Raw genomic sequence first — 25,088 nt, forward strand, 5'->3', positions numbered from 1 at the left:
AGAAAAGATATTTCCATCTTGTTATAAAAAAAAACTCTTGTCTAACAAATCAACACACCAGTATAGCACATTACATTCCTTGGGTGTTGGATATCCAAAATTTGTCCCAAATGTCTGATATGTATTTCATGATATGCAGAAAATTCAGTGGAAATCCTACATTCTCCCAGGATAAGCAAAATGTCTGTGATACATCCTATAAATACTAAGTAAAATAGAAAATCTCCAGCAGATATTTTTTTCTTTCATGTGAAATGACAACCAGAACAAAATGCATGTTAACTAATATACTACTGTTTCTGGGTGCTTTGCAGATTTACATTTTTAAATCACAGTTTTAAGAATGAATACCTAAGAGAAAAATCTTTTTCTCTTAGGTTTCTAAAATTTAAAAAAATTTCTAATTCCTAATTAATTAGACATATGTGTGTATTCAGATTTATCAAAATGTAGACATTTAAAATATCTTGTTTTAATTCACCCATCATATCCTAATTATTAAAAAAATTGCTACAAGCATTTCCAGCTACCACTACAACAACTGTTGCCTCTATTATGCTGAGTCTGTCTTACTTTGACTTCGATGAAAAGTTATGTTCAAAATATAATTGATTTTCTTATTCCAGAGTTGTTACTAAACTATTTAATGTCGATTTAAAATCCATAGGTGTTTCATAGAGAACAAACATCTTAGCCTGAGGATGTACTATTGATATCCTAATGTAATTTGATTTCAAATGATGTCCTTGGGATGTCCTAGGGACTATTAATAACAGATTCAAATAATATATTCTGTAGGTAATATCCCTGGGATATTATAAAGACCAGACAATTTATGTCCTAGAATGTTCCTCTTATATCATGGAACTTCAGGAAACATCCCAGATATCCTTAAACACAACCATAAGCTATCTTGACAATTTTCTTGTGCTGTGAGGTCATTTCAGCTACAAGACCATCGGTGATGAAATGAATGAATATAAAAATGACAGTACTTTTCTGATAAAAACAAAGTGTAGAATCTCCTGGTAACTTTAGAACTGGATTTACCAGACATGTTTGAAAGACTTTGGAACTATCTATATAGCAGGACGGTATTTCATTAATCAATGCCAGTTGGTTAATTAACTAGCAGATTGCAAAGAATTATACAGTACTTAAAAAGTAGTTTTTGTTCATTCTTCATTCCCTTCAAGATTCATCAACATTCTAACTTACAAATTGCACTTGCTCAGTCTATTCCTGTTCAGTGTGTTTTACATGATGACTGAATTGTATACAGTAAATGGTGAAGCCTGACTTCAAACAGAACCATGTATCTCATCGGTGCAAATTCATAAAAATCTGATAAGCTGTCTGTTTTTAAGCTTGTGCTTTTCTGAATTTCATTATTTAAAATATACATTATAAAAATGATCTGAGCACTTTGCGTAGCAGCTACTACCAAATTAATAAAAAATAAATAAAAAAATTTAGCCAATTTTTCACAATCTTTGTTATCAATTGATCTTAAAAACCATCTTTACTTAATTGTGGTTTGTGATATTTGATTGTTGGTATGTCTGAGTTCTGTCATATTAATTCATTTTGGTTATGTATTCTAAAATTATATACATATTTTTTTTTTTGGACCACCTAAGGATCACAATGAAGAACATTCAATTTCCTGTCCTTCCAATATTTAATCATTCTTTTTTGGTAATTCTTTCTTCTTTCTACTGTCCAAGTAGTCTCTTTAAGATGTTCTTTTCCTTTGGAAACTTAACCGCTGATATCAACATTCTGAAAAGAGATCTGTCCAGTATATGTTCTTTTGATATCATAAGCAGTTTAAGATCCTTCTTGATTTCTTGAAACTAGAAGGCTTTTTTGGTACAATATAAATGATAATTGAAAAAAACTCAAATCTGAATTATAAATTACATGTTTTAAATGTTTCTGTTAGCTGTAACTTGAAAACAAAGAAAATCCAGATTCATGTTTTTATGAAGTTTTTTCATTGCCACTATTAGAGGAATAAGCTTATAAAGTATGGCAAAACTTCCTGAAATACCAGGGTCATACAAAATCTATATTATAAGGCTGTGAAAATAAGGAGAGTTTTCAGCGGTGTAGGAAGTACAGAAAGGTAAGACAGAAGAAGAAAACCATGAGAGACCAAGTATAAAATAGAGGAGCCACACAGTGAGACTGAGGCTGAGGTGGAGGATGATTATGATAAAGAAAGACTAAGGCAGAGGCTAGATGACCAAGAGATATACAGAAAGGTGAATGAGTAGCAGCTGTAGGGCAAGGTGATATGGTAGAAGCAAGGATATGTTCTCCATAAGGTAAAAATAGGATGCTAATGTAAAATATAACCTCTTTTTAACAATAGAACCATCATGTTATATGTTGTCATGAAGATCATACTTTCAGTGAGAGAAATAACTAGGTTTGAATTTCCAACACCCTACAGACCTCATATATATTATCAGTAAAACACTAACTACCTGTCCTTGTCCCAGTGAGAGCGCTTTAAATTTATTTTTGTACTCCATCTTTTCAGCAAACTGGATTAAACTGCCCATTGGATCCATTTCTGGTGTCAGTATGAAAAGCAATGGAATTTTGTTACTTGACTCTTGATAAGACCGGGACAGATTAAACTGAGGAGTTTTCACAAAATTTTGTCCCATTCTATCTTCAATAAATTTTTGTATGGCTGCAACTACCTGAAAATTCAAATTAATATAAAATATGATTCATCATTCTATTGCCAGGTTCTAATTAACAACACTTGCTAATGATAATTCCAGCATATTAAATTTTACTAGTTATTATCTTAATGTCAATCATTTCCTCAATTTTTTTTTGGCATGCAACCTTGGGGTTAAATAAATCTGTAATGGTCATTAATAATGACATAAATTCTATTATTAATCAGGCTGATAATCATGATCTTTGCCTCAATGTTAATAAAATAAACCATCTGGCTTCTTTGGAAGACCGATTATTATGTTAATGTTCAAAATTGAGGTGTAATGTTTAATAGTAATTTGAAATGAAATTATCATGCACATGCAACATGTATCTGAAATTTTGGGAGTACTGATGCGTTAGAGAAAAGTAATTGATCGTTTCCTTTGCAGGTTGATGTTCTCTGCTACATTCCTTTCATTTAATTGCTTTGAATGCTATATTTCTATATTTATTATTGGCTGATGTTTCAGTGGTTCAGGGAGTCAGGGTTAAAAACTCAAAATTATTGTTTATGAAACATTTTTTCTACAAGACAGAATCATTTAGTTTATTTAGTCAAATAGTCATATATATGCAATCCACACTAATTATCTGAAGAGATAAGCCAAAAACTAAATTACCCTGTTATACTCTGGTGGATAGATCACCCTCTCTTATCAACCACCCCTTTTCCTCATCCTTGATCTCTTTTTTACCATTAGCAATTCTATGGGTGCAGGTCTGACCCAGATATCTGGTGGGGAGCTGATTCAAATACTCCTTTTCAGTGGCTGAAAAATATGGCTGATGGGTGAATTGCCTATTACATAAAACTGGATTTTTCACCTTAGCAAGTCTTTCACTTTACATTGGTCTCAAGATAACAAAAAAATAATATATATAATTTTTAAAAAACTCAAATTATTCATTAACATATTCACCACTAAGTTAATAAAATTTAACAATTTATGAAATATAAACCACCAAAACACAGTATTAGATAAGTTAAGTTAGCATAATTTAATATGGAAATTAATATGGTAAGTTTAACTTATCTAATTACTATATTTTGGTGGTTTATATTTCATATATATATATTTTTAAAAATTCCATATTAGGTAATATTAGAAAAAAAAGTATCATGATTATTTATGCACCAAATAGTCATATTCTCAAGTTGAATTAAAAATCTAGCTGAAGCTATTATTTCAGTAGATTCATCTGTTGAAGCTATAATCTCGGTAGCAATTTCAGCAGAACAAACCTTACAGATTGACTGATAGATGCACAATTATCATAACAAAGAAGTCTATAATTACAGACCGGTTAACATTCTATTATCAATTCTAAAATTAAAACAAAAGATGCTTGACCGATTATTATCATTTAAATAAACATAATATACCACTGAATGAGTAGCACAGTTTTAGAAAAGGAAAATCTACTGACCAAATCATCTCTTTTATAAGCTACAATTAGAGGTTTAGAAAATGGAGAAAGAATAGTTTCAGTCAATAGCTAGTTAGATAGATAGATAGTTTATGTCTGCGCACTGATACTTAAGGGTTTTAAAGTTGAAGAGCTATCCACAAATTACAATCTTAGACCTACTTTATTCTACATTTGCATCAATGAACTGAAGACAGTTAATATGGTATAATGCTATCATGTATATGGAAAACAAATTGATCATATATTCAGGTAAAAATTCACCTTAAGTTTCTCCAAATTGCCAAGAATGATTTATACTCAAAGTATTGTATCTGTGCAGAAATGGCTGATTAAATAAAGGAAAGACATATTTTATTGAATTTCAAAATAAATATAATAAACAAGAACATTAATTAAGCATATAAATAACAAAACTACACTAAATGAAACTATTCGTATTAAATTTCAGGAGGATAAATCAGAAAATATTTATCATGAGAAAAATATCTTGTAAATGTACTTTAAGAAAAACGGTTAGATTGAACATTCAAAAATTAAATTAAGCAGTTCATCGTTGTCCCATCATATCATGTTTAAAATTTTAATGTGGAGTGCTCACCGTATATAAAAATTTTTTTAAATTCATAAACTTGCCATAATAAATTGTTAAATAGGAAATAAACAAGTATGTGGGTATGTTTTTTCTTGCTGATGGTTCAATATTTAGGTTTACTGACTTTTCTATGTCTGTGTTAATGTTTGAAACTAATTACATAAAATCTTAATCTTTAAAGAAATAGATATGCTCATGATCATAAAAGAAATAAGGAAGGAATACTAACATCTAATATAATTTTGCTAAAGATTTATTTCAAAAGACCTCACTTATGTAAGGGAGTCAGTTATTATAAAACCTTCCAAACAGAGTAAAAGATTATAGAAAAATTAATAAAGATATCATGAATCGATAATGTATTCTATTCAATCGATGGAATTTCTTTCCTTATAAAAATAGGTTATCTGTGCATTTCAATATTAAGGTATTACAATTAGTGCCAGTACCAGTATTAACAATGTAACTATATTATGTTTAGTTAGTATTATTAACAGTAAATTTCTTTGATTCTTGTAATGTTTTCAAAGAAACATAAAACTTCAAATACTCTCTCAACATTAGACGATAAATAACAAAGAATGTGTAAGAGTATTGGATTTGCTTAAAAAAAAAATCCTAATAAAAAAAAACAAAAATAATTTATGAAGAATAAATTATGAAATAAATAAAATATTGTGATGTTAATATAAATAAACACTACAAATATATATTGTATCAAGACCAGTATAACAGACCTGAGTAATGGATTCCTACCAATTAAGAAGAAATTAGTAGAAAATATAATAATGGGAGAATCCAGAAAGGGGCTAAAAGAAACCCTTTTAGTAAAGCTAACAGGTCCATTTAACAATTGTCCTTTGTAATACTGCCTGCTGACACACCTAAACATATGTTGTTCCGTGAAAAGAGTTACCGAACCCAGGTTAGGAATGCATGGGAAACCGAAAGGTCGATCATTCTCATGCTCAACTGGGGTCTGTTCCTGCAGGTCAAGAGCATAGGAGTATAAATACTCCAGGGAAGATGAGTTGAAGAGAGTCTGTGAGGAGAATGGTATGTTGAATTCTGCAAGAAAGTTCTAAGCGAGGAGTTATTATGCGAGTTTGAAGCGAGAGTATTCTTTGAGGTCAGTGAAGGAGCGAATTTCTAATGCGTACACATTTGTCATGATTAAGCTGACATCACAAGTAATTCCAGGTGGATAGTACATGAAAACAAGAAATGGTTCGGTGAGTTACTGTTAGACTATAAGTGAAAGAGATAATGTACTAAATTTCATTCATAACTTGTTAGGATAGTTTTATTTGTGAACAGCAAAAGTATTTGCAGTAAAAGAACTTTATACTTCTCTTATCTATCGTACTATTGTTGTTAATACAAGACTATTAATTAAAAGTGTTAAGATTAGCGGTTATGCTATTTTTTGCCAATGGAACTGAATTCTAGTTTTCAATATTTAACTATCTGTAAATAAATCCTGAAAATTATTTTAAATTTCGTTTTGTAAGTAATTACTGTTATTGTTGACATTTATTATTATAATTATTGTGGTTGTGATTACTATTATTATTTTTTTATTATTATTGAATTATCTTATTTTAATTATGTTCTTAAAGTAATAAATTGTAATTATATACATTATAAACATTTTAAATAGTTAATCTCTCAGTATCCTGGTCAAGCCATGAACATGCGACAATAGATACATATATATATATTTTTTTGAAAATTAAAATAATTCATTAACATATTGATCACCGTGTTAATAAAATCTAATATTATGAGATATAAACCACCAAAACATAGCAATTAGGTAAGTTAGATCTTACAATATTAATTTCCAACAATAGATTTTCATGGCACCCCGTATCTTCATTGTTACTGAATTCTATAATTACATTTAAATAATTCTTTTAAAAAATTTACATATGCATTCCTAATATTTCAAAATTTCAAAACAAAGAACAATCTAAAATAAAGTTAAAATAACAAATTTTTTTCAAACAAATTTTTTCATTACATTATAATGTAATTAAAGAATTCAATACCAACTGAAGATGCTGGTCGATTCATGGAGATTAATATGGTGTTTAACTTATCTAATTACTGTGTATTGGTTGTTTATATTTCATATAATATAATATATAAATATAGCAAATCAAACAAAAAAATATTAAAAATTAGGGATGAGAAAAGTAGTCTGCAAAATACATCATAAAAATATTGCAAAGTTGCTAACAAAAAAAATAAAACAAAACCGCTGTGGTTTTCTATATTTTTTTTTAAATAAAAAAAGAAAGGTTTTTCAAGTGAAATGAAATGCAATTTCATTCTATTTTTGTAGTAGTATAATCCAGAATTTCTCAACATTTCAGTATTTGCAACCCAATTTTCAATCATTATTTTCACTGCGCTCCCTCTCATACAATAAAAATGAATACAATAATAATAATAATAATGTATTTTCAGTATTTTGATGCTAAAGCTATACCACGACCTTAATTACAAACCTTACAAATTTCCAAGAATAAGTTAATTTATTGATATTTGGCAACACCAATCCGCTACACTGACAAAACCAGAATCGATGCCTCTCTATTGCTCTTTGTCTTATGTTCATCATATCGGGCATTCTTGTGGCTTTGCGAGAAGTTCCAATTTGTCTCGAACGTCTGTGCGACCATCTGCACAAATGTGTATAAATGCTACACCTCGTTCAATTCCAGCCAGTCTCAGTCGAGTCAATCCTTCTATCACTACCAAATCTATCGTGAATGTGTATGTTGTAATTTGCGTGTTAATTGCCATTCACAGCATTAAATATTCATATCAGTAGATTTATACAGAATCATGGATAAATTTTTAAGTGGGTGCAAGTAAGCATTAGACGATTGTGAAGCATCAACAAGTGTACAGACGAGCGTGGTTCCAAAAATAAAATCAAGAAAAATATTCTGAAGAATACTTAAATTTTGGATTTACCAGTAATGAAGTAAATGAAGAAGAAAGGCCCCTATGTATCATTTGCTCAAAAGTTTTGGCAGCAGACAGCATGAAACCTAATAAACTTAAACAACATTAGGAAATGCTTCATAGTGAGAACAATAACAAACCCCGAGAAATCTTCAAATTAAAATTAAAATCATATGAAAAGCAAACATCATGTTTAAAAAAAACTTTGTCTGTGAATGAAAAAGCTTTACTTGCCTCTTTCATATAAAATAACCAGATGTAAAAAGCCTCACACCATATGAAGAGCTTATTTTGACCGCTGCAATTGAGATTGTAGAAACTATACTAACTGCATTCCATACCTCTATAAAATGATACTGTTGCCCATTGAGTTGATGATACAGCTGAAGATGTACAGCATCAAATTTTCGGGAAGTTGCATAACAAATTACTTTCAATTCAGCTTGATGAGGCAACAGATAGTAATAAAGACGATCATTTCATTGCCTATGTTCAATTTTGTGATGATGGTATGTCAGTAGTAGAAGAAATACTTTTCTGCAAACCAATAGAACTCAAAGCAACAGCACTTGTATTATTTGCTATCTTAAATGATTTTATAAATGAGGCAAACATAGAATGGAAAAATTGTGTCGGAGTATGCACCAATGGTGGTCGTTTAATGTCTGGAAGATTCCAAAGTATACAAACAAAAATCTACACAGTGTGTTTGGACACACTGCTTGATCTACAGAGAAGCTCTGGCTTCCAAAGAAATGAATGCTGGTCTACATATTGTACCAACAACGGTTATAACCGTAGTAAATTATATAAAAATGAAACCCCTAAAATCAAAAATCTTTTCTGCGCTTTGTAGAGACATGGGTGTAGTACATTCAGCATTTCTATTTTATTGCAAGGCAAGATGGTTATCATGTGGGAAATTTTTGCAACATGTTTATGAATTAAAGAGATGAAATCACCATTTTTCTAGAAGAAGAAAACTGACTGAAAGCTGAGAAGTTTTGAGAAAATTTGTTTGTAATGAAATTGAGCTACTTGGTCAACATGTTTGAGAAATTAAGTACCTTGAATCTTCAACTCCAAGGAGCAAATACACATATGTTGGATATGAGTGATAAAGTTAATGCTTTTTTAGAAAATTGGAATTGTGGAGCAGAAATTTTACTACAAAAAACCTAGAAATGATTGCAAATGTGGATGAATGTATTAAAACTTACAAGGCTGAAGAACAACATGTGAAAGTTGTTTTTGTAATCGTTGAAAACCATTTAGCCATGCTGGCAAAGAATTTTAAAAAGTATTTTCTTGCTGACGACAACTTGGTAGCAAGTTATGAGTGGGTTAGGGATCCATTTCAAAACACTCTTGAAGGACTCTCAACCGCCGAAGAAGAAATCTTCATAGAGTTCACAGCAAGTGGTGAAATCAAAAGACAATTTAAAAATAAATCACTCTTTGAATTTTGGACAGGGGTGGATGATGAGTCTTCAGCATTGAAAACAAAAGCATTTCGTATTATCATTTTTAACATCCTACATTTGCGAAACCGGATTTTCTGTGGTGGTTGCTTTGAAGATAAAATATAAGTCTCAGCTAAATATAGAAAAAGAACTCAGTGTGTCTATTTCTAATATTAACCCTTCCTTTGAAAGCCTTGCTCTACAAGACAGGCCTAAGGGAATCACTAATAATTATTAAACTTGTTTTTAATTTGGTATTGATAAGTTAATTATTAAATACAATGTGCAGTACTGATACAATCCTATTTATAAGTGTATTATATCAGTGTAGATGTGTATTTTATTATTTATTATGTCAGAATGTATTTTGTTTTGCTTTCTTTTCAGTAAATTATTTTTTTAATAATATTTTATTTTCAATATGCTCACGCCCCCATTTATTGTTATCACGCCTCCTCTAAGGGGACGTGCCCCACAGGTTGAGAAACACCTGTACAGTCTATAAACAATATCATTTATTACACAAAGTATATATAAAAGGGCTTATGTTAAGAATTTAATTTAATAATGAATATAAGCATTTTTCAATAAAAAAAATTAAATATCAAACTGGTAATACCTTTTCGGGTAGAAGAATATTTAATATAATTAAATAGTGGAAAGAGTTAAGAGACTTATTCCAGGGTGATGGAAGATTACTGATGGCAGGATTACAGGTATTATAATATTTTTTCCACAAGAGAACATTATCCTGAAAATGCTCCCTAAAACCTGAAAAAAGCATATAAAATTTTAATTGTTTTGCATATAAATTTTTTTTGTTTTTTAAATATTGGCAAGAAAATAATTAATTAATTGACCGATCAATTAATTATTAATTAATTAATTTATTTATTTTTAAACGAAACAAAAAAAGTAAAAATCATTTAATTTATACTCTAATATAAATAAAGATAAAACAAATTAAAAAAACTTAGCTTAAAAAATTTAATGAATTGTAAATTTCAATCAATTTCTGTATCACGGATCATTTTTGACCATTCTTTTTTTTAATTTAAAATTCAAAATATCAAAATCACCAAAAAGTAATTTAAAAGACTCATTTATAAGTACTTTTTCTGTTTTAAATATCATTAGTTTTATATGAGGTCTATCGAAAAGTATTTGGCCATATTTTTTTCTCTGAAAGTACCTGAATGCGAGCATTAAAACATGGTACAATGCAGCACTTAGTACCTAATACCTGTGCGTGTTCTTTTGCAATGTTACAGACATGTCAGTTGTTATCCAGCAGCCATTGTGTGTTAGTGTAACATATGACCTGATGACGTTTCACTTTCAACTACTCCAAAATAAAAATGTGATGATGTGCATCAAGAATACACACTAGAGAATCAAACTGTCAAGAAACAGTACTATTTGTAGTTTCTGCATCTTTATCATGAAGCAGTTCAGTACAAGAGACCCAAGACCTGTGGGAATTGTGTAAGCTATATTTGCATCATGATAATGGACCCAGCCATTTTTCATGTCTAAATCAGGGTTTCTGGGTTAAGCACAGAATTCCTTAGGTTTGCCAGGTTTGTACTCACTTGATGTGGTTACTTGAGATTGTTGGTTGTTCCCCAAGCTAAAGGTGTTACTGAAAGGGTCCCAATTTGACAGGCAGGAAGATATAATGACAAACATGACAGCACAGGCGACAGCCATTCAAAAAGAGGACTGACATATGTTCCCAGCAATGGAAGGACCACTATGTTTAGTGCGCCAAGTCACAAGAAGGATACTTAGAAGGAGATCAGAATTGGAAGCCATTATTTAAGGTTTTTTTCCGTAGAATATCATTCATTGCATACTTTCGAAAAAATCTCATATTTTTGAAAGTATATCCAATTTGTCAAATTTAAAATTATGCAAATGATGCCTGGATACAAAGTGAGTACTTAAATATAATTTGCACTAATTTTTACTCTCTTTTCCTGTTTAGCCTCCGGTAACTACCATTTAGATAATTCTTCAGACGATGAATGAGGATGATATGTATGAGTGTAAATGAAGTATAGTCTTGTACATTCTCAGTTCGACCATTCCTCAGATGTGTGGTTAATTGAAACCCAACCACCAAAGAACACCGGTATCCATGATCTAGTATTCAAATCCGTGTAAAAATAACTGGCTTTACTAGGATTTGAACGCTGGAACTCTCAGCTTTCCAAATCAGCTGATTTGGGAAGACGCGTTCACCACTAGACCAACCCGGTGGGTTGCACTAATTTTTACTAGATGGTGGTAGGTAAACACTGATCATTCTGTGTTTACTGTGTTATAATTTTTACATATATACTTTTTTAACCTCCTCTATGAATCATGAGACCTTGCCGTTGGTGAGTGCTCAGGGATACAGAGTAGCTGGACCGAAGGTGCAACCATATCGGAGAGGAATCTGTTGAGAGCCAGACTAAGGAATGATTCCTGAAAGAGGGCAGCAGCTCTTTCAGTCGTTGCTACGGGCGTGAGTCAGAATGACTTAAACGGCCATATCAACATCACTCAATCCTCTGAGTACTGTGCAACTGAAAGCAATGGAAAACTACAGCTGCTTTTTTTCCAAGAAAATGTGGCTCTCTGCATTTTCATATAGCAATGATGGAGGCGCCTTCCTTGGTAAAATATTCCGGAGGTAAACTAGTCCCCCGTTCGGATCTCCGGGTGGGGACTACTAAGGAAGGGGTCACCAGAAAATTAAAAAATAACATTCTATGAGTCGGAGCGTGGAATGTTAGAAGTTTAAAAAAGGTTGGTAGGCTAGAAAATTTAAAAAGGAAAATGGATAGGATAAATGTGGATGAAGTAGGAATTAGTGAGATTCGGTGGGAAGAGGAAGGCGACTTTTGGTCAGGTGATTTTAGAATAATTAACTCAGCTTCAAATAATGGGCAGGCAAGTGTAGGTTTCATAATGAACAAGAAGATAGGGAAGAGAGTAAAGTATTTCAAAACGCATAGCGATAGAATCATTGTAATAAGGATAAAATCAAAACCTAAATCGACAACGATTGTTAACGTCTATATGCCTACAAGCGCCCATGATGATGATGAGGTAGAGTGTGTATACGAAGAGATTGATGAAGCAATTAAACACGTAAAAGGAGATGAAAATTTAATAATAGTTGGAGATTGGAATGCAAGCATTGGAAAAGGCAAGGAAGGAAATATAGTGGGTGGATACGGGCTGGGCAAAAGGAATGAAAGAGGGGACCGACTTATAGAGTTTTGCACGAAGTATAATTTAGTAATTGCCAACACCCAATTTAAAAATCATAATAGAAGAATATACACTTGGAAAAAGCCAGGCGATACTGCAAGGTATCAGATAGATTATATCATGGTTAAGCAAAGATTTAGAAATCAACTCGTTGACTGCAAAACTTACCCTGGAGCAGACATTGATAGCGACCATAATTTGGTGATAACGAAATGTAGATTGGGGTTTAACAACCTGAAGAAAAGGTGTCAGATGAATCGGTGGAATTTACAGAAAGCATGAGGAAGAGGAGGTAAAGAAGATTTTTGAGGAGGACATCGCAAGAGGTCTAAGTAAAAAAGATAAGGTAGAAAATGTAGAAGAAGAATGGGAGAATGTTAAAAAGGAAATTCTTAAATCAGCAGAAGCGATCTTAGGCGGAATAAAGAGAACTGGTAGAAAACCTTGGGTTTCAGACGATATATTGTAGCTGATGGATGAACGTAGAAAATATAAGAATGATAGTGATGAAGAAAGTAAAAGGAACTATCGGCAATTAAGAAATGCTATAAACAGGAAGTGCAAACTGGCGAAAGAAGAGTGGATTAAAGAAAAGTGTTCAGAAGTGGAAAGAGAAATGAACATTGGTAAAATAGACGGAGCATACAGGAAAGTTAAGGAAAATTTTGGGGTACATAAATTAAAATCTAATAATGTGTTAAACAAAGATGGTACACCAATATATAATACGAAAGGTAAAGTCGATAGATGGGTGGAATATATTGAAGAGTTATATGGAGGAAATGAATTAGGAAATGGTGTTGCAGAGGAAGAAGAGGAAGTTGAGGAGGATGAAATGGGAGAAACAATACTGAGATCTGAATTTAAGAGAGCATTAAAAGATTTAAATGGCAGAAAGGCTCCTGGAATAGACGGAATACCTGTGGAATTACTGCGCAGTGCAGGTGAGGAAGCGATTGATAGATTATACAAACTGGTGTGTAATATTTATGAAAAAGGGGAATTTCCATCAGACTTCAAAAAAAGTGTTATAGTCATGATACCAAAGAAAGCAGGGGCAGATAAATGTGAAGAATACAGAACAATTAGTTTAACTAGTCATGCATCAAAAATCTTAACTAGAATTCTATATAGAAGAATTGAGAGGAGAGTGGAAGAAGTGTTAGGAGAAGACCAATTTGGTTTCAGGAAAAGTATAGGGACAAGGGAAGCAATTTTAGGCCTCAGATTAATAGTAGAAGAAAGATTAAAGAAAAACAAACCATCATACTTGGCGTTTATAGACCTAGAAAAGGCATTCAATAACGTAGACTGGAATAAAATGTTCAGCATTTTAAAAAAATTAGGGTTCAAATACAAAGATAGAAGAACAATTGCTAACATGTACAGGGACCAAACAGCAACAGTAATAATTGAAGAACATAAGAAAGAAGCCGTAATAAGAAAGGGAGTCCGACAAGGATGTTCCCTATCTCCGTTACTGTTTAATCTTTACATGGAACTAGCAGTTAATGATGTTAAAGAACAATTTAGATTCGAAGTAACAGTACAAGGTGAAAAAATAAAGATGCTATGATTTGCTGATGATATAGTAATTCTAGCCGAGAGTAAAAAGGATTTAGAAGAAACAATGAACGGCATAGATGAAGTCCTACGCAAGAACTATCGCATGAAAATAAACAAGAACAAATCAAAAGTAATGAAATGTAGTAGAAATAACAAAGATGGACCACTGAATGTGAAAATAGGAAGAGAAAAGATTATGGAGGTAGAAGAATTTTGTTATTTGGGAAGTAGAATTACTAAAGATGGACGAAGGAGGAGCGATATAAAATGCCGAATAGCACAAGCGAAACGAGCCTTCAGTAAGAAATATAATTTGTTTACATCAAAAATTAATTTAAATGTCAGGAAAAGCTTTTTGAAAGTACATATTTTGAGTGTCGCTTTATATGGAAGTGAAACTTGGACGATCGGAGTATCTGAAAAGAAAAGATTAGAAGCTTTTGAAATGTGGTGCTATAGGAGAATGTTAAAAATCAGATGGGTGGATAAAGTGACAAATGAAGAGGTATTGCGGCAAATAGATGAAGAAACTAAGGCATCCTGGAATAGTCGCTTTAATATTGGAAGGACAGGTAGAAGGAAAAAATTGTGTAGGCAGGCCACGTTTGGAATATGTAAAACAAATTGTTAGGGATGTAGGATGTCGAGGGTATACTGAAATGAAACGACTAGCACTAGATAGGGAATGTTGGAGAGCTGCATCAAACCAGTCAGATGACTGAAGACAAAAAAAAAACTTTTTTAAAAGAATTTTAAAATGATTAATTTTCAGAATACAGCTTTTACTTTAATTTTACAGCAATTATGTCACTCATATGTTACATAAACTCTAAATGTGAAGGAATCATAACTAAAATAAAATATGTTTCGGAAGTACAATTCCACAGATTTTGAGACTGTTATTTTAAAACTGTTGTTACATTTTATCATGCTGATTAATGTGCTTAAATGTATGAGAAATAATTCTGCTTCTGTATTGAATTTTTGTTGTTTTTAATTTCCAGAATACTTTACATCCATTTTTCTTTTTGTTATTCTTTATAAGATATATTGTTACAACTAAGCAACATCTAATTAATTAGTATGGGAATGATTACAATAATTTATATATTCTGGGGTTCACCTTTATTCGGTGGGAATTTTCACTTCAACTAAATTTCCATGGACACAGTGCTGTCCAGTTAACATTATAACATGTAAAGGATTGAAGGTGTTGTTATGTAGACACCAAATTCCAAATTCTTACAGGCAAATTAATGTACAAGCTGATTATTTAAAACACCATGATTAATATAATTAGGTCAGTAAATGGGGGGTTTGTTTATTTTCTTATGGTTTTTGGGTTTTTTAAAGTTTTCTAAATAGAAACCAGAAGGTCTAGAACAGTTGAATCTCATAATTTTTAATGTTATAATATTTACACTAATAAAAAGAAACTTATTTTCCTATTTTCTGCATTAATTTCTTCTGAAATGTATTAAATTACTTTTATCCCTCATAAAAATTCTTTCTCCCTCTTGCCATTCCCCAATCTTAAGATTTTTTGACTGACTAATAGTTGCAATTATTTCTGGATTGATTTATTAAATATAACATACTTTAGAATGAACAGTGATTACTCATTTTTTGTCAATTTTTAAAAAGATTTGTTTATTTGAACAATAATTTTTCCAGTTTTCTATTTTTAATAATTTTATTGTATTTGTATTTCTTTCTATAATTTTGCCTGTGATCACACTTCTATTCCCAAGGTCTGATTTTTCTATTTTTTTATACATTTTAAGAGAGGAATTTTCTATAAATGATACTTTTTTAAGGAGTAAAAAATTTGTTAATGCTGTTCAGTTTTATTGTTCATTAGGGAAAATATTTTTAAAGTTAGATTATTACAAGCATTGATTACACTGATAGACAAAAAAAAAATGTTTAATGTTTCTTTAAGTGTGATACCATTTCTTGAATTGCTTTTTTGTGTACATTACAGATCTGTAAATACAATTTTTCTATCACTCTTAGTTTTAAGTAAATTATTCTTTAAAAAAAAATTAAGGGAAAATATAGTTAAAATCTGTAAAATTTATTATTTTGCATGGCCGTATTTGTGTTAGAATGATTTCACTGATGCTTTTCTTTTATAAATAGTCTCCGGCACAACCCAAATTAATGTCCAACAGTAATTGGCTAGCAAGTTAGTATTCCATTTCCCTTTATAGCGGCTTTCCATCACCAAAATCTTGGTGGAAATGTTCACCATGTTGGTCACTTATGTCTCTGAGGTTGCCCGGGAAAAAATCCAGATGTTAGTGGAGGAAATGTATTTTCAAAGACATATTACATCCCATAGATCTGTAAGAAGTAAGAAGTTGATTAACAATATCGTGGTAATTGTTGGATTTTTGTTTGCCGAGAAAACTTTTGCAAATGTCTAAATGAAGCCCAAGCTGCACTTTCTACATTATTTAACACAGAGTTAAATATATCATTTTTGACCAACTCTCTTATTTGAGGACCAACAAATATTCCTTCTTTAATTTTTCCTTCACTTACATTCGGAAATTTCTGCCTGATGTACAAAAACCTGGGACTATTCTTCTTCATTGCTTTTACAAAATTTTTCATTAGTTCTAGCTTGATAGGGACAGGGGTAAAAATATTTTTTTGAGTTCAACTAAGGGCTCATGAATAATATTTCTTCCACTATTTGGTAACATAATGTTTATCCCTGGCTCGGCTGTCCCATTCGCAAAGCAAACACATGTACTTAATATAGCCTAACTGCATGCCTAACAAAACAGTTATAACTTTCAAATCACCACATATGTTCCAGCTATGTTTTATAATTTATTTTTTCAAGAACTTCTTTCCTCGCATCGTATGTCTCTTTCAAATTAATACCATAAGCGAATGGTATCGAAGGATATTTGTTACCATTGCCATATAGTAGAACCACTTTTAAACTATACTTGGACAAATCTATGAAAAGGTGCCAGTCCTCAGGTTTATGAACTTGCCCTAAGAACAACGTAAGCTCATCAATATTTGTGCAATAAACCAAATTATTTTCATTAATAAAATACTGAGAAAATTCTTTTTGTCGGCTTCGAAAGCCCGAAATGTTTGTATATTTTTGAAGTAAATTCCAACCTTTCAGTCTTGATCGTAACAGTTCAGATTGATTTTTTTATAAATTTAAATCCCTAACAAAGTAATTTAATTCAACTTGTGATATAAGATAAGGCTTATTGGAAGATAATTCAAAATCAAAATCATTGTTGTCTTCTTCAGTACTGCCTGATTCTTCATTGCTACTTTCGAAACATACATTGACAGGTGGCTCAGGAACTGGAATAATTTCACTATGAGGTACATGCCTGATTGCAGATTGCAATGAAGGATATTTTACAGTATTTTTAGATTTTTTAGAAATTCCAGACACATTTGTTAAACAAAAGTAACAGTCGGTTACATGATCCTTTGGTTCACCCCAAACCATAGGAACACCAAATGGCAAAGCCTTTTGTGTACCTTTCAGTCATCCTCTTAAATATACAGAACAATTAGTGCATACTATATGAGAAGCCCACGTCTTATCCTGATCACCAATTTTACACTGAAAGTACAAATGATATGCTTTTTTAATTAAAGGTGTAATGTTTTTCTCTATTTGATTTTAGGGTAAACTCACCACATACATAACAAAAGGCATTCACATCATTTACACAATTTCAAGACATTATGACCCTGCACTGTTAACAAACTTATGACAGCAATAAGACTGAACAAAATTAATTCATTCCTAAATCCAATGCTTAATACAAACAACACAGCTATGTTTTCGGCTTCATGTTCTGACCTGCACAGACATGACTGATCTTGTCCATGAAGGCTTACTCTTCAGTATTAGACAAGATGTCATAATATGTGACTATGATATGATTACTTCTTTGTCTAGTATTGCTTATTTATAGCTTACATATTATGTTAACAAAGTTAAACAATAAAAAATGAGCTAAAAAAATACAATATAGGAGCTTAAAATGCTAACTATTCGCTGAAAAATGAAAAACCCTTTAATTAAGATTTAAACATTTTTCAAAAATGGTGGGCGATAGAAAGATTCTGAGCTCATATTCATTTTCAGCATCAAAAATAGATTAAAATCATGTATCGCATGTTAGGAAACAAAAATTATGTTTATCAGTATTATTATTTCTATAAAATAGCAAAATAATTTTTTTCAGATGGTTGAAAATACATGAAATGAAATAATCACACATATCTGGTGTGATCCAAGCTGATGGGGAGACACAGACACTGGAATTCTTGCAATGAATAGATTACATGATAACGTTTTTGAGTTTAGAAAAATATTTAAAACAGTTTTTCTATTTATTATAACTCCTCATTATACATTTTTGTGAAAAAAATTACAACATTCTTGTTTCATTCTGATTTTTTCCGTTTTGTGATTTTCAAAAGTTCTTACCTCTATGTAATTCCTTTACAACTCTCCTCAAATATTTAAATGTTTCTTTTGCTTGTTGAGTCCTGTTAAACCACTGCAAAAACTTCACTGTTTTTTTCTAGTCACTTAGCTCCATTCTTCATCAAACCATGTGTCACAAACTTCTCAACCCTGTTTTCCTAGAACCATCAAACCAATGGATTTTAGATCTTGAGTATATCTTCTGTTCATCTGATATATTTGTATCATCTTCTTAATCAAATAACTCCTTTGATAAGTTCTCAGATATGCCTTCCTGAACAAATTAGTAATTGTGTATCTCTAAAGCTCACTTGTCAGATTCCACAACTTTTTTTAGTGTTATCTATACATCCATTTTCCTAATCTGCTTTCAGATTCATTTCTGGTCATTAAATATCTTTAACTCCTGTTTTATCCTAGGCATACCAATATTTTCTGTAATAGTGTGTTTTTTACAGAATAGGGTAGCCAACCCATGGGCAAGTTCTTGCCCAAAGGAGAAGGGCAGTCAAGCTTATCAGAATTTAGTTGAGAAAGTTTTTTAAAGCATCGGGCGACTGCAATTCATCCTTCTGCATACAAGGATAAGATTTACTGGTCAAGTGGAAAGTATTCTGGTATTTACTGGTTGCCCCAAAACTCAACATTTGTGTTCCCTCTGATAATCAATAACTGGCTTTTACTCTAAACTAATGCATAGCTGTACTTCCTGAGAGGTTTCAGATGTCTTAGCATAATCTGGCTGTAGGAAGACATAACATAGCAGTATAATTGTGTGGGAAGAAAAAAGAAGTATTATTTGTTATGCAATGTGTCTATTTATAATACAGAAGGTATAAGTAGAAAGTGTTATGTCATTGTTAAATACAGATGTGGTTGGCCGCTAAGAAAGACTACAATTGGTTCAGGGCTCTGGGGCTGTTTTTCTTTGTATTGTAAAAATCTGAAGCCCAAGGGAAAAATTCAATGATTAACGACCAAAGATTTGGATTTGCAAGAATAAACAAAGGTAAATGTAGAGAAAAGAATATGAAAAAAATGTGGACAAAGAATTACATTTTCATAACTGTTAAGTTTCCATGAATACATATTTTAAATCAGAAGGTACACGGCTACCTATCCTACTCTTTTATGAAGAAAATCAACATGATCCTACACATTTCATTTTTTATTTTATTGAAATGAAAAATAAAACTACGCAACCTACAATTTATTATATAAATCATTTATTTACCATGAAAAACATGTAATCCAGTAAGATTACAAATCTGATTCCACTTTATAGAAGAAAGCCAACTTAAAGCAGGATTAGGGTGTGTATTCTCATTAAAATGTCTTTCATGCATACTTAAAAAAAATGATAATTCTGATCTTTCTAGCTCCTTTTTCCAGCTGGAACAAAAAATTTCATTTAGTCACTATAAAAATTATCCCTAAAGCTACAGCTTAAAACAATGCACATAATTTGGTGTAATAAATGAAAGGCAATATATAGGTATTACTTTTCCCTTTTAAATATACATCATAAATTACAAAATTATTATATGTAAAACTGCTCACACAGGTAAAGATGTCTTGCAATCAATTCTTCAATTACTAAATGTTTGGCACACGATCATGTTCACTGAACTGTTGAACAAGTAACATTAAATTAGTTTTACTATATCCCTCTGTACCATTACAATGGCGAGTTGTTATCACACACTTTTCTGCTCTTTTGGTGCCTTTTCCCCCTTACTATATTTAGTTTTGTAATTCATATCTAATCCTTGTCTCCCAAAACCATGCAGCAGATATAAATATGAATTCAATATTTATGAGTGATAACTCAGTAATTAAGGCTAAGGCATTCTGTCACTTCCATGTGCAAGTGAAATTATTGCATTATACATATAACAATACTGTAAGCTATCGCTTGTCTGGTGCTGTGGCATGTTGATGATAAGCAATTAAAAACTTTGTTGTAGAGTCTTTGTTACTGATGTCTAAAAACAATAACATCTGTAATGCTTCACATCATTATTCAATTCAGTGAAAGAATGTATTTCAGTCTGCATTACCATGTTACTCAATATAGTACAACTTTATAATAATTTTAATTTACCCTGTTTTTGTGCCAACTGGGTTTTAGCAATGAGTGATGCTGTTGTTAAACATAAACTGGAAACCCTTAAGTAGCTCCAAAAAAAAAAAATCATCAATGTATATATAACCTTAAAACAAGATAATTTTGAAACTGCAGTCACAGACATTGCTGGGAAAGCAAGTAGTGCAATGGGCATTAGCGAAAGAACAATTTGTAATATAATAAACACAAAATTGATGGTAAATATGTTACCCCTAAAAAGAACTGAAAGTGTGTGAAAATGAGAGAAAAGTTGGACAATTTAATTGAAACCTCACTCAGAAAAAAGTTAATTTTTTTATTTTAAAAACGAGCTTCCTAACTTGAACAAAATATTAAGTGCTGTGAATTCAAACTTGCATGCTGTGAACTGCCAAAATTTTCTACAAGTACATTACATCGCATTTGAAAATCAATGAATTTTAATTTCATTTCCAGAAAAAATAATTCTATATTGATTGTAAGCGAAGATATTATTTCATGGCGTAAAGACTATTTAAGAGAAATTAAGCGATTTTGTGGATAAGACAATTTGTTACCTTTATTAAATTTAGATTAATGTGGAACATATACGTAAAAAGGTATGGGTGGATGAAGAAATAAAGAGTGCAAAAGATGCTTTTACAATAGGTTTATCAACTGAAGTGAAAATCCCAGCTGTAAAAAGGTAAATGATTAATAGTAATGCAAGTAGGAAGTGAAAATTGGTTTTGGAATGGAGGATTACAGGTATTCCAGATCTTCTCAAGAGCATCACAATGAAATGAATAGTATCAATTTTTTGCAGTGTTTTTAAAAATTCTCAAAACTGTTGGAGAATGATCTGTCATAATAATGGATAATGCTTACTGGACAAGGCATAATAATGGATATTGGATTACAATGGTGTGTTTTTATCACATGCTTTTTGAGTACCATTGCTTGAAAACAGAAAAAATTTCAAACATTTCAAAATGAAAATTGGGAACTGAGAAATGATTAAAATTGCATATACCGAAGACATGTTAAAAGTAGAACTTTTAAAAATAGTAAAATCAAAAATATATTCATTATCAAGTAGATGAAATTGTAAAATCAAAAATTTGCGTCTTCCTCCATACCAATGGAATCTTAGCCGATAAAATTGAAATGGGCACAAGTCAAAAGCTATATTTAGAGTAATAACACAACATTAAGTATTGTAAACAATTTATTGATAGAAGGTGTTAATAGATGCAAATGCTTGGCAAAATTGCATTCATCATATAATTAAGAAGAAAAAAGTACGGGAAGCAAGTAGAGAGTTAGTGTGGAAATATTATTAAAGATATAGTCAAATTTGGGAAGCAATGACAGTAGTTCAACAGATAGTAGCATATAGGATATTGAAGAAATACACTGAGGTAGCAAATATTTTTTCTGTTTTACTTGATGAAATTTTAATATTGTGGTAACATACTTTCCTAAAATATTTATTTTTAAGGTAAATATATCATTTTATCATAATTTTATAATTTTTCTATTACAAGTTATGTTTACTTCATTTTTATATTAAAAATAAATAATATTGTTTCTCATATGGATTGCGGTAAATTAAATTAAATTAGAATCATAATGCTGTTATTTTTTGGTTAGCTGCATGTTTTTGTGAAACAGATTACAAGTTCTAATCCAGGGTGATGATCTATACAATAATGGAGTCAAATTCTTCTTTTTTTACTTATGCCATTAAATCTTTTTCTCATATATTTGTGAACATATTTTTCATTAAGAATGAAAATCACAATCAAGCAAGACACATCTAAATAGTTTTATAAACGAGAATGTATTAATGAGTAGAACTTTTTTCTGATAGGGTAAAATGCAATTACGAATAAACGATAATAAGACACGAGAATATATGAAAGATGAATGAATCAGACAGCACATGAAAAGATCACAACATTAAAGATTGCACTCAATACATCGATTTATTCAATAAGCTATAACAATGTAATAGGTTAGAGAAAGACTAGCACTAGTAATCTACTCAAAAACTGAAATGTGAATGTAACATTTGGCAATAACAGAAATCTAAGTTACCTACAAAAGAAGCACTCACCCTTCAATTGCTGTAGAACCACGTAATTCACTTTATGTAAAGAAATATAGAATTCAATTGAAGTTAAAGCTTAAAATTTAACTGACAAAATATAATTTAAGAGCTTTTACAGTAAATATCGTGTATACAAAAAAAAAACGGGGTTTTTATTTATCATATCTCTTGGATGAGGTGGATAAGGCTGTGGTTTAAATCACTGATATAACTCTGCATGGGAGTGGTTGAATGACGTTTTCTCCAACTGCTGGATTAGTTAGCATAGACCCAATGAAAGATTGCAGAGAGCTACTTGTGGTGGCTTCCAAGGTTAGCTGATCTGACCCTCATGTAATTTTTCCTTTGGGGTTTTATAAAGGATCTTGTGTGTGTGTCTGCTTACCAACTGATCTTATCAACTTGAGGCACAGGATTGAAGCAGTAATGTTGCTTATAAAACACAACTAATTTTATTCAGATCGGTTTGTTAATTCTTCAAAAACAAACACATTTGAACACGAATATAAAAGATGCACAAATACACATATTTCACTTTCACACAGATTGTTTACTTACTATTGTTGATATGATATATTAATTTGTGTAGTATGTGCATGGGTGCTATTATTTTCATTAAATCTCATTAGGGTGGTACCAGATCAACTGGATGACAAACATGAATGCCACAAATTTAAATCTGCTTCTAAACAAGATATATGATTATCTTCTGCATTTCATACTTACATTAAAACATTGATGCATAGAATAAATGAAAATATTAGTTTGTCTTTTTCAAATAGTGAAGAACAGACGGCCATATATAAATTGTATGTTAAATTGCTCATAACAAGATCTAAGCGATCAGTTAATTTATTCGGTCTTTGTCTGTAAAAAAAAAAAATATTTACACAACAAATAACTGATAAGTTCATCCAGCATCATTCAAGTTTCTAATTATACTTTTACACTAATAATGATGAATGTATATAGTTTCTCTTTATCTGAAAAAATACTTGATATGCCATGCTTCTGTCTTTTTATTTTGAATGTGAGCATATTATTAACAATTCTGCAAATAAACATAATCACAAAAATAAGTTTACAAGGACAATAACACATAGTGATTAAAATTAGTACTTAACATAGAGTAATTACAATATAAAAGCAATAAAGGTAAATATATAAAGCTATATAAAGATAATAAAAGAAAAGTTTGAACAAACAGTATTCTAGAATATTGTTTGTTTGTTGTATCAGTTTGAGAAGGATATTAAGAGATAGTCCACATTAAATTCTTATTAATCCAATTTACAAGTATTTACTATTAGTAACTTACCATATCCAAAATAAGTAATTTACAAATACAATCTTGATTTTACTATGTATTTAACAGTGACTAATAAAAATAAATACAAAATTAGCAAGTAAGATAACAATTACAAAATCAATAATTATAATTAAGTTACACAATAATTATTCTTTGTTAATATTTACAAAAGAAATTACCTTATAATTTTATCAATGAATAATGTCAACTTGTCCCCGCTCACCTGCTCAACTTTCTGAACAGTTTCCTGTACATTACCCCAGACAAGAACACTGTCCCAAAACAAAATGTTCTCGTAATGCCTTCTTCGCTTGTACACTTGATTGTTACCGCAAACAGACTTAGAATTTTATCACACACAGTAATAATGTTCGAATTGGAACAGTACACAAGTGTGTCAGGGGGAATGTTTAATCCCCTACTTATTGCAGAATCTGGATATCTGTCCCTTGCTGTTGGGTCTCTCTATTTAACTGGTGGATATTTACTTTTACTGGCTGCTATATATTTTATGTACACTGTTTTTAAGATGGACAGAGTTTGGGATTGTGTTCTGATTCTTTTTAGATTGTGAGTTTGATAAGATAAAACAGAGATTGTAACTTGGAAGATTAGCAAAATTTCTGCTTCCTTCTCCCGAAGCAGTTCCCCTTCAGTCTGTCCTCTAAAGAGAGGCCTTTTGGAGTAGCAGGAATGCACCTGATAGGGCCTCAGTTTTGTAGAGGGTGTAATATCTCTTCGCAGAGACAGTCACAAACGGTGGCTGTGGAAGTGGTTGTCTGTCAATTTATACTGTAACTTGAAGGAAGGAAAACTAATGTTTTCTGGCCCTTGTCAGTATTTATTCCTCCTAGCCTAGGATTTGACATGTCGTAACAGCAGCTGATCCATCGTTTTGCTGGTTCAAACGTAATGGTTTCTATTACCCAAACCTTCTACACTATTTTGGAAATGCTTTCTGTTGCTCCTCTTTGTTGTTGTTCCAGAATTTTTACTTTGAAGTCGATTTAAATTCTTCATTTTCTCTCTTCTTTCTTATTCTCACATTTTTCATTACTAT

At 31.1% G+C, this 25,088-nt stretch overlaps 1 protein-coding gene across 1 annotated transcript in view; it reads right to left on the bottom strand.

Annotated features, from left to right (window-relative positions):
* The window catches only part of Dhc62B (Dynein heavy chain at 62B), a 253,254-nt gene that overhangs the window by 35,553 nt on the left and 192,613 nt on the right, over window positions 1-25,088 (bottom strand). The window contains exons 45-48 of the mRNA XM_075361705.1: window positions 23,446-23,586; window positions 19,755-19,912; window positions 9,824-9,975; window positions 2,493-2,714 (exon numbers count right to left, since the gene is read on the bottom strand). Coding sequence (XP_075217820.1) covers window positions 2,493-2,714; window positions 9,824-9,975; window positions 19,755-19,912; window positions 23,446-23,586 — 673 coding nt within the window. The remainder of the gene's footprint in view (window positions 1-2,492; window positions 2,715-9,823; window positions 9,976-19,754; window positions 19,913-23,445; window positions 23,587-25,088) is intronic.

Source organism: Lycorma delicatula, chromosome 4 (assembly GCF_047948215.1).
Source record: "Lycorma delicatula isolate Av1 chromosome 4, ASM4794821v1, whole genome shotgun sequence".
NCBI classification, from domain to species: Eukaryota; Metazoa; Arthropoda; class Insecta; order Hemiptera; family Fulgoridae; genus Lycorma; species Lycorma delicatula.